The sequence below is a fragment of the Nannospalax galili genome, unplaced genomic scaffold (assembly GCF_000622305.1).
Source record: "Nannospalax galili isolate Female #2095 unplaced genomic scaffold, S.galili_v1.0 scaffold184, whole genome shotgun sequence".
Lineage (NCBI taxonomy): Eukaryota > Metazoa > Chordata > Mammalia > Rodentia > Spalacidae > Nannospalax > Nannospalax galili.
In genome coordinates this window covers 2,239,922-2,251,481 of record NW_008351649.1, presented here as the reverse complement: position 1 = coordinate 2,251,481, position 11,560 = coordinate 2,239,922, and the positions used below count along the sequence as shown (strand labels likewise).

The 11,560-nt window shown below is 45.4% G+C and overlaps 1 protein-coding gene across 1 annotated transcript; it reads left to right on the top strand.

The window, feature by feature from the left end:
• The first annotated feature begins 2,637 nt into the window (after window positions 1–2,637).
• LOC103746441 (cysteine and histidine-rich domain-containing protein 1-like) lies at window positions 2,638–10,857 on the top strand. Its single transcript, XM_008848625.1, is given in 4 exon segments — window positions 2,638–2,671; window positions 9,871–9,924; window positions 9,982–10,453; window positions 10,455–10,857. Coding segments are annotated over 4 exon segments (963 nt in total).
• The last annotated feature ends 703 nt before the right edge of the window (window positions 10,858–11,560 follow it).

Genomic DNA, 11,560 nt, shown 5'->3' with positions numbered 1-11,560 from the left:
GGCTAGAACCGTGTCTCTTTCCCTTGGGCCCTTCCTTCTCCCTCCTCAGCTTGAGGCTGAGGAAAAACAACTGGCCTCTGTGAAAGAAAGCAACTCACAGCTTGACCTCAGAAAACAGAAGCCCACAGAAGTGGAACGTAGGGTATTATTTTAGGGGGCAATTGTGGGTGAGTTCCACCCCCCAGATAAAAACCTACATTGCAGTGTTTGAATATAATTCTGGGTCCTTGAATGTTAAAAGAAACATACACAAGTCCCATCAGCCTCTGTTCTCTGGAGACAGGAAGTGGCCACTCTGGCTCAGGGCAAGCAAGGCCCACCTTAACCCAGGTGGGTGAAGAGCTGGACATTCCATTTCTCTTCTCCAGTGAAGAAAGCCAGCTGCCCCATCCACCCTCACACTTTGTAAGACTATAAAGGACTTATAAAAGTCTCAAGACAGGACACTCAGGAGGGAGGGGCCTCTCATCAAGGAAACCCACGTGGGGAAGTGCATAGCACCAGAAGCTGTGGAGAAGCTCATAAAAAACCCATATATCCGCTGAGACCCTGTGGATGGGGGAACACTTGTGGAGAGGAGTGGGGTTCACCACCCAGACTGACAGAGCCCTGACTGGGCCCTTGGATTGCCTAATGCTGGCCTTGCTGGCATGAATGAGTAAGGTGAGGGAGGGGACCGCCATACAGTCACCCACAAATCAGGGTGATACTTGCTCTGGGCTATGGAGGGAAGTGGGTCACAGGGTAACATTGGAACTTAACACTTTGCCTAGGGAAATGTTCCCAGTAAACAATATTCCTCACTTCCCCTCCCATGGGAAAGAAAGGGAAACCTGGAAAGGTGTCCGACCTAGGACTTCTTTAATTTTAACGTGTGTATGGAGGCCTGAGGGGACACCTGCTGCTCTATCCCTTCCTTACTCCCTTGAGACAGGGTCTTCCTCTGACTCTGCGGCTAGATCGGCAGCCAGCAAGCCCTAGTGAACTTCCTGTCTTTGCCCCCAACCCCTGCCCCATATTGCTGGGATTACAGGAGGACTCATAGCCATGCCTAGTTTTTTATGTGGATGTTGAGGATTTGAATTCAGGTCCTTATGTTTATTCACCAAGTGCTTTTACCCACTGAGCCATCTCCCCATGCCTCTACCCAGGACTTACCTCTTTTCCCTCTCAGAGCTCTAGGCCCTAGACTGGGATCACTTTAGGACTCCTAGCAAAATATTGACACATTAAATTAGAGAGAAAGTAAGGAACAGAGCATTTCTTTGACTAGCTCCTGCGAACAGAGCAAAATGGAGGGGGAATCTATGCTATTTGTTTTCCAGGAATGATCCTGTTCCTTAACATAGGTTTAGCTTAGTACTAACTTACTACAGATTTGGCTTAGTGTAAGCAAAATGGAAACCTTTCAGTTTCATGACTCGGAACCTGGATGAAATTTGGGAAAATATATTGACAGATGTCACACATGACATGTCCCAACACCTTGAAGTTTCCTAAAGCCTTGATGCTTGTATCTATGTAGACAGTGCTCTTAGCTCCTTTATCAATAAAGGCTAACAACAACAATAGCAAAAGGTTGGTGTCTGCCCCTTGCTGCCCCAGGCACTTTTAGACACCCACACCTACTTTTTCTAGCATTCACGGTAGGCCCAAGAAGTCAAGCCCAGAGAGGTGACACTGCCCAGGGTCACTCAGTGTCAGGGCCAAGACCCAACTCAGGCCTCTTGGATCCCTGAGTCCAACTTCCCAACTGTGTGATTGCAACCACACTTTGGTACCGTTTGAAATGCAAACTGGGGTGGAGGTTCAGGTCATGGGGCCATAGAGCCAGAAAGACCTGGGAGCTTGTTTTTGTTGTTGAAGTCTATGTGAGTCACTTTACCTTGGTAAGCTTCACTTTGCTCATCTGTAAACCGGGGGAAATAGCACCTTTGTGAAGATTAGGTAAGATATTTCATAGGAATAACACAGGCTGTCATCAGTCACTGTGGGCTGACATGGGCTTCAGGGGACACCCAGGTGGGAGGGGCAGGGAAGGCCTTAGCCGGGCTGCACACAGCAGTGGGTCTCCTCTTGTTCTGACGTTCTGACGAAAGCCATAATTACAGCCCCTCCTGCCACATGGCCCTGGGGCACTGATGACATCCCGCTGCTGTAGGGGTCAGGTCACATCCCCGCCTGGATGGGCAGGCATGGGGTACCGAAGCAGGCCTGATAGGGACGTGTAGGGGACAGTTGTCTCTGAGAAGGGCAGCAGGACATGTCTAAAACCCTACCTCGAGGCCCCCATCCACAGGAAGAGATGGCAGAGGAAGACTCAGCCCCTGGAGTTTCTGCCCCCCTGAGAGTTCATATGTAATATGTTGAATTTGAGCCAAATTCATAGTGAGAAACAGCTTCTCTCGGTGGTGTCCCTACTTGCCGTGCTCAGCATGATCTGATGGACCCTCTCCCAATGGTCCAGCAGGGCAGCATCTATTGTCAGACATGCACAGTGGTTACTGTGTGTCCAGTTCGGTTCAAGCACTTAATGTGTATTAATTTAGCCCTACTAAGTAAGTCTTGTTGTTGCCCCCTTTTGACAGATGGGAAAACTGAGGTTCAAAGAGGTCAAGTAGCCTATTCTAGAGCCAGATGGTGAAGAGCCACATCTCCAAGGTGGGGGGAGGTAAGGACCTGGTCACACACTTGATCCCTGTTCTATATGGTTTCTCTTGGCCCTATGAGAGACTGTCATTATTCCACTTGGCAGATGAGTAAACTGAGGCTCTGAACCAATGCACAGCCAAGGTTGGAGTCATGCTCAGGTTACTGTAGCAGGCTGGCCTGCATCTGGCTGCAGCTTATCTTTCAGTGGATATGAATGGGCTGGGGGAGAAGGACAGGGCAGACAGCCCCAGTACTACAACCTGAGGCCCAGCTAGGCTGAGGACAGTGAAGTCCCAATTGCCAAGGTCCCACTGGCTGGGCTGCAGCATAAGCCTCTGGGTTCTGATCTGAGGCCACTGAGTGTTCCGTTTTCCAGGGTTGGCCTCTATAATCCACTCTAAGGAATGCATTTTTCTGTGCTCTGAAGGTGATTGACTCCAGACTATTTTACAAGTGTGTTTTGAGCCACAACTTTCTACTGGGTTTCTGCTGAGTCAAAAGTTTCAACTGTGAGATCGTGAGAGTCCCAAGGGATTCCAAGAGAGCATCCCAGGCAGGGTCTGAGATGACCACACAGCAGGGCTGCCCCCTGGCCTTTCCACTCTGCCAAGATCCATTTTCCAAACTGTAATCCCAGCACTCAAGGGGCTGAGGCAGGAGAATTGTGCATTCCAGGCCAGCCTGGACTACATAGTAAGAACCTGCCTCAACAAACGAAAACAAGCATGAAAACCTCCTTTCCTTGTGTCTGTTTTATACTGAGATACATACAGATTTTTCTTTTTTTTCCATTTTCCATTTTTCCATGTGTGTATATATCTTATGATGTGTGTACATGTTTACATGTGTGTGAGCACATGTATGGGGATGCACATGTATGCATGTATGTGTGTGTGTGTGTGTGTGTGTGTGTGTGTATGCAGAATGCCACAGTTGATACTGGGAATTATCCTCAATCTCTTGTCTACCTTGTCCATTGAAGCAGGGTCTATCAATCAAACCCAGAGCTCACCAATATGGCTAGTCTCACTGGTCAGCTTGTTCTGGGGATCCCCTGTCTCCCCTTTCTGAGATAAGTCTGTCACTAGGCTCACTCAGTTTGTATGGGGGTTCTGGGGATCTGAAGTCCAGTCACATTTGTACAGAAAATTAATCACTCAGCCTCAGATTTTTTATTTGAAGAAAGAGTTCTACCACCACAAATGCTTTAAATTCAGCATGCTTGATCCTGGGGATAGAGAGATAATCTGACATGTCCTTGGCATCAGAGGTCACTAGAAAAGAGCCATTCAGGCTGTACTGGAGCAGCAGCAAACTTAACACCTGCCCAGAAGAGTGTGCAGCTGAGACAAAGCACAAGTGATTGGCTCGAGGGCAAAGGACGGGGAGGCCTCAGGAGCTGGAACACTGAACAGGGTTTGGAAATAATGGATACTTTGAGCCACCAAGGAGGGGAAGTCTTCCAGATGGAGGGGCCAGAACCCAGAGGCTCAGGATACGGTAGGAGTTGATGTCTCAGATGGAAGGTGCAGACCTCAGCATGCTGTTATCTGCAGGGGGCTAAACTTGGATTCATGGAGCAGGTCACTTTGACACACACTTTGATCATCACCATTCCTCTGTCTGGGACTGTGCTAGGCAGTGGGGACCAGAACACAAACTTCCTGGTCTCTGATGCTTCAAGATGTGGGGTAGAATGCAGCTAGCTGCTGACCAGTGGGATTTTCCTGGGTTAGGATGGAGATACTGGGGACAAGGGATCAAGAGCTAGTTTTTGAAGCCCAGAGGTAGGGAAGGCAGGCAGCATCTTCACAGGCTGGGCAGGAGGGTAACAAGGTAAGGTGGCCTCCAGGATGGACGTGGAGAGGCTGGGAAGATGGTGATAGAGACGGAGAGACAGTAGGAGGAAGGAATCACAGGAAAGGCTTACAGACAGAACACTGGGTGTGATCAGGGAACAGAGTCGCTGGGCTGGGCATTGGGTTCAGGAAGGCAGTGTGAGGGTATGGGTTGAAAGGATCTCTGGGAACCAGGCTGTGAGGCACCAGGAGGCAAGCCAAGAAGCCCGGGCCCAGGCTGATCACCTCCCAGACAGGCTAGAGGGACCCTTTGGAGGCAGCCACATGGGTTCAAATCTAGCTGCCCCCTAATGAGTCTTGTGACTTTGGACATGTGGCTTTGTTTCTCAGAGCCTCGGTTTGCACACCCATAAAATGGAGACACTAACACCTGTCTCCGGGCCATCCAATAAAACACTTAAAGGCCTTGTGTGCTATGTGTCAGTTGGTTCCTGTTGTCCAACATTGGTCAGGGAGGGAGAAGAATTCCATTTCATTCGTTTGCTGGTCTGAGCCCCTTCTTTTTCAGCTTAGTCATTCCAGGGTGCTGATCTGTTCCAGGCCCTGTGCTGAGCGTGGCAAATTCTGGTAGGAAGCCATAGCCCTGCCCTGGGCGAGCTGCTACCCAGCCCTTACCCTTGACTCTTAGCCACACCCCAGCAGGATCCTGTGAAGTAGGTCTCCTGGGACTTCTGCCGTGAGAGTGGAGATCCAGGCCCATGTCAGAGATGACAGGAAGAGCTATCATTTCAAAAAGGAAAAGTGCTGATTTGGCTCAGGGTCATGAAATCATATTATTAACTACAGTTTTGGATATTAGGATAACTGCCTTAAGGGCCAGAGAGGGGATAGATGGGCACCACAAGGGGATGAAAATGAGATAACCTTCCCCAAACCTTGGTCACCTCCCCCGATGTTGTACAGAACTCAGGGTCACAGTGCAGCAGTGGCTGTTTTCTGAGCACCTTCTGCATGCCAGAATTGTAGTAGATTTTTTTTACAGACTTGCTTAATTTTCCCAAATAGCTGTGCCAAGGGGAGAGAACCAAGTTCAGATATTTAGTGGCATAGTGTGGATACCAGGGGGCTTGTAGAAGCCAAACTGAGTCATAGGAGGAGAAAAAGGCCAAAGTCCACACAATTGGTTATTGGTATTGGTATGCCTGTATCTTCCATTTCTACTCCCAGGCCACTATATTTTCCCTTTTATACTTTGATAATTTCTCTTCAGCCTGCATCTATGTAAGTGCACCTGTGTTGTGCAATGCCTGCAAAGGTCAGAAGAGGGTGTCAGATTTCCCTGGAACTGGTGTCAGAATAGTTGCTAACCACTATGTGGGAACTGAACCCGGGTCCTCTGCAAGAGCAGCCAGTGCTCTTAACCATTGAGCCATCTCTCCAGCCCCTCTTCTGAGAAATGGCTCAGCGGTTAAGAGCACATACTGCTCTTGTAGAGCACCTGAATTCAGTTCCTAGGACCCACATTGGCAGTTCACAACCACCTGTAACTCTAACTCCAGGGAATCTGATGCCCTTTTCTGGCCTCCACAAGCAACTGCGCTCACATGCATATACCCACACACAGACACACATGCATACACATAATTTAGAATAAAAATAAATGTGTAAGCTGGGTGTGGTGGCACATGCCTTTAATCCTAGCACTTAGGAGGAAGAGGCAGGTGGATCTTTGAGAGATCAAGGCCAACCTTATCTACATAGTTAGTTCCAGGTCAAGTAGGGACACTATGAGATCCTGTCTCAAAAAACGACAGAAAAATCCTTACAGGCTAAAGAGATAGCTCAGTGGTTAAGAGCACTGGCTGCTGTTGTAGAGTACCAGGATTCAGTTCCCAACACCCACATGGCAGCTAACAACTGTTCATAACTCCAGTTCCAGGGAATCTGACTCCCTCTTCTGGCCACCACAGGCATTACATGCACAGGTGCACTTAACATACCTGCAGGCAAAACACACACATAAAATAAAAATAAAGAAAAATTTTTAATTAAAAAAATAAATCTTTAAAAATATTTACAAGATGTATTTGTGGGCAACTTGCAATCATTTTTAAATCGTCTTTGGACTCTTATACATTTGCTAACTTACAACATGGATTTGTGACCCCCCCCATCAATCATCATGGTACCTTTCTTGTCATTCACACACAGAGCAGCAGAACCTTTGGGTGCCCTGATTCAGCCCCAGCTGAGATCCACCCTGGCAGTACCCTCCTTCTTCTATTGGCTCTCATCTCATTCCATAAACAAGTGTCGTTTTAGATCTCTGTAATGCCACATTTTCCACATCCTGCTGCTTTCTGTTTGTGGATTCTTGGTTTAAAATGGCTCTCAAGCATGGGCTGGGGAGCTCAGTCAGTCAGTAAAGTATTTGCCTTGCAAACATGAAGGCCTGAGTTCTATCCCCAGAACCCACATTAAACAACAAAAACAAACAAAAAACAAAATTAAAAATCCTCTGGGCATGGTGGCCTGTGCTTGTAATCCCTGTCACGGGGAGGTGGAAACAGGAAAATCTCCAGGGCTTTCTGGCCAGGCAGCCTAGCTTACTTGGTAAGCATTAGGCTAGTGAGAGATCTTGTCTCAAATAGCACAATGTGGATGGTGCTTGAAGAACAGCACCTATGGTTTCCCTCTGGCCTCCACACACAAATATATCTACATGCATGCACATCTACACACACATGAACACTACACACTCATCCACAAATGGTTCTTAAGTATGACCCTGATGTGTTTAGGTTCCTAAGCATAAGAAAGTTGTGATAGACAAGCATAGGAAAGTTGTGACAGACATGAGTGAGTGATTTGTATTAAATAAGATGTCTTTAAATAGAACCACATACAATATGTTATTGATTGCTTGTTTTGCAAAATGCTGTGATTATTGGCTCTCTCTGAGGAGCAATGGTTCAGTATTTGCTAATTTAGTATTTGTAGCTACTTTGCAAAATAACTAGTATCGATAAGGAGACTCACCTGTAGAACAAAATGGAAATTCTTACTTAAAAGTACTTACCTTGGAATGCTCATTCCCTGCTGGTGGGATTGCAAGCATGTGAAACCCCTATGGAAAGCAGTGTGGAGAACCCTTTAAAAAACTAAAAACGTACCTACCATATGACCCGGTTATACCACTCCTTGGCATATACTCAAAGGACTCATCCTATTGCAGAGACACTTGTACATCCATGTTTGTTGCTGCTCTTTTCACAATAGCTAAGAGATGGGAGCAACCTAAGTGCCCCTCAACAAAAACACAATGGAGTTCTACTCAGCTGTAAAGAAAGATGAAATAATGAAATTTTCAGGTAAATGGATGGATCTAGAAACTGTTATACTAAGCGGAGTAACACAGACTCAGAAAAAAAAAAAAAAAAGATGTATGGTCTCCCTTATTTGTGGATCCTAGCACCGAATCCTTATAAGTGAGTACATGTCCTGATGTCGCTGCAGGAACCAGGAAAATGGAAGGAAACCAGGGAGGTAAAGAAAGAAGGAAACCAAGAGAGAAGAATAGTAGGATAAAGGTGTTACTAAGGGAGAAATGTGTAAAAAGGGGGTAGTTAAGGGCGGGAAGGCTGGAGAAAGAACTATGGGAATAAAGGGGAAGAAGGAGCTCAAGAGAGGTGAGACCGTAGCATACAAAAATTATTAAGGGAGAAATTAGGAAAATGGGACACTTTAAATGGGAAGGGCAGGGAGGGAGGAGAAGACAGAGAGAAAGAGGATGCATAAAGAGTGCCTAGTTAGTATTAAAAACCAGAAGGAATCATATTAGTCCAAAAACCTACTGAAAAATTACACAGACAATATCCCTACATGAGTCTGTGATTATAGCTGAAGACTACGTAACAAGAAACAGTGCCAGACAGGAGAAACCTTCCTTTGAGTTGTTGGCCAGGGTGGTCCAAGAGACTCCTAAAATTACACAGGCTATTGCCACAGCCCTTGATTGCCTCCCAGAACTTGAGGTAAGACCCTATTGCTGAAGACAGGACATACTTGGGACACAGGATTTGGAGCAATGGAGCTGGAACTGACCTGGAAGCCTCCTCCCCTGAAGGCCAACTCTCATAGCTTTGGAGAGCACTACACAAGCTGGTAAGGGAGAACATCAATCCCAGCTTCAAGGCCTAAAAACCACATCCATGACCAGCACAGTGAATGACATTGGTGTAGTAGTGGCACTTTTATCTTGGGGGTAATCAACAGCTACCTAATTGGACTTTAAGCCTACTCAATAGGAAACTCATGTCTAGTACTGTAAACATAGCCAAATATACATAGCTGGAGAGGACATAGATCTTAGAGAAAATCCCAAGGTTCTCATATCCCTAGACAAATGTAATTTCTTACTATGTGCAAAATACAGATCCTTAAATTTATAGACAAGTATCCCAGTCACCACCCATCAGAGTAGCTTCTTTTTCAACAGACAGAGATTATTACAGTTACACCACTGGTCACACACAGAGATTCTCTGTGAATTGCCCAAGCCTAAGTGGACATCTAGGATGCAACCTCTACACCTAAAACTTACGGAACATAGAACAAAGAGTGAAGAGAACACTAATGCATCTTTCAGTTCTCACCAGTGACGCTCCCTCATGCAAGAGAGGGACAGGAACACAAAATGCCACAAGTGGCCAAAATGCAGAGCATAAGGGTTGGCAGAGTGCGGGTCCTTGGACAGGTTTCTTATACTGAGGTCCACCCACCTAGGGCTCAGGGACCGTTGCAGAAGAGGGGGTGGAAAGATTGTAAGAGCCAGCACGACCATACAGAAATAGTCCCACAGGAGCCTGGGACCCTTCTCATACAAACCTACAGCAATGGTGTCAGCATGCACAACACCCATGCAAACTTAGGCAGAAAAAAACCGAGCACAGAACTGTGGAAATGAATAGCAAACTCCAACCTTAGTCGAACAATTATTGGTCATTGATTACTGCTGAATGAGGAAGAGCTGATCTTCTTGGAGGGAGAGACTGTAGATAGGCTGACTAAACCCCAGTGGATGAACTTGCACTGAGGGACACTAAATTTACATAATAGGTCTTAATACAAATGACAGAATGTATGAATGGGGGGAGGGGGCTATGGGAGGGTGTTAAAGGGGAAGGGGGTATAAAGATGATTTTATGTATGACATACACAAAAAATGCAATAAATTTTTTTTTTTTTTACAAAAGTACTTCCCTGGGTGGTTTGTGCAGGCATCGTCCGCGTTGGCCTTTGGATTGAAATGCTGCCCACAGCCGCTGTTGTAACACAGCAGCACCATGCCAGGTTCCGGATGAGGCAACACGCTGAGGACCAAGACAAGGCACCACAAGCACCTGTGTCACGGACCTAGACGCTGGCGTCTTCCGGAAACCAGGTGTTCCCGTCTTCCATGATGCACTGAAGGGTTGGTCTTGCTGTTAGAGAAGAACAGCTTATTTTTCTGACTTCTTAAGCATTGTAGGCTGTACAAAAGGTAGGCATAATAGTGAGAAGCCACCTGAACCAGTCAAGCCAGAAGTCAAGACTACTGAGAAGAAGGAACTATCTGAATTAAAACCCAAATCTCAGGAGCACATCATTCAAGCCCCTAAACCAGTAGAAGCAATAAAAAGACCAAGCCCAGATGAACCCATGACAAATTTGGAGTTAACAATATCTGCTTCCCTAAAACAAGCACTTGATAAACTTACATTGTCGTCGCGGAATGAAGAAGATAAAAAGGGAAAAGACAGTGATGAAATTAGGATTGGGACCTCCTGTAAAAATGGAGGGTGTTCAAAGACATACCAGGGTCTACAAAGTCTAGGTGAAGTCTGTGTCTATCATTCTGGAGTGCCTCTTTTCCATGAAGGGATGAAATATTGGAGCTGTTGTAGAAGAAAAGCCTCTGATTTTAACCCATTCTTAGCCCAAGACAGCTGTGTGACAGGGAAACGTGTGGATGAAAAAGGATGCTGGGAAAAAAATTGTTCCATGTAGACATGACTGGCACCAAACTGGGGGTGTCATCACCATCTCAGTGTATGCTAAAAACTCACTTCTAGAACTTAGCCAAGTAGAAGCAAATAGTACATTGCTAAATGTACACATTGTATTTGAAGGAGAGAAGGAATTTCATCAAAATGTGAAATTATGGGGTGTGATTGATGTTAAGCGAAGTTATGTAACTATGACTGCAACCAAGATTGAGATCACCATGAGAAAGGCTGAACCCATGCAGTGGGCCAGCCTTGCACTGCCTACAACCAAAAAGCAGGAGAAACAAAAAGATATTACAAATGAATTGGAAGAGAAACAGAAAGCTATTGTCTGTTGCAGAGTTCTTAATGTGTGGTGAAGTAGTAACTTGCTGATATAATTTTTGTTTTTGAATATGGCATTTTAGGTTCATCATGAGGTTCTTAAAAGCCAAAGCGGTTAAATTTTTGTGCCTCCTATTTTCTTTTGAGTTCCGTAATATCAATTACTCATTTCTCCTCACCGGTAGGACCATAATTGTTATTTGAAGAAGTGGGAGAAGAACCCATAAACATGGTTGCAATAATCTTAGGATAAATGATTATAGGCAGAGAAAGAAAAGGGGACAGCGGTTGTTTCTGTTTGGTTGGTTGGCTGGTTGTTTTCTTGTTATGTTTTGCTTTGTTTCCCCTGATAGTCCTGTAATCCCATACTTAGGAAAAGGGAGGTCAAATTTGAATTGGTTTTCTATGGACTTCTGTTCCTACAATACTTGAAAATCTTTAGGAAAAAGGTGAAAATTCTGGTATTATTTTTCCCTGTGAGATGGTTACTTTTTCTAGGACTAATTTTGAAGCAGTTGCGTAGATAAAGAAGGATGCATCTACTGACTAGAAAATTATGTGTTCGCAGTTAATTTAATTTCAAAAGATTACTTCAATACCCATATTACTTGCCAAGCAGTATAATTTGTAGGGAACATAATTAAGATTACAGAATTATTAATTTGGTTAAAATTCGCCATTTCATAAGGGTAAGCAATAATGTTTAAAAATCACATAAAAGTCTTTATGGCGTTTTGA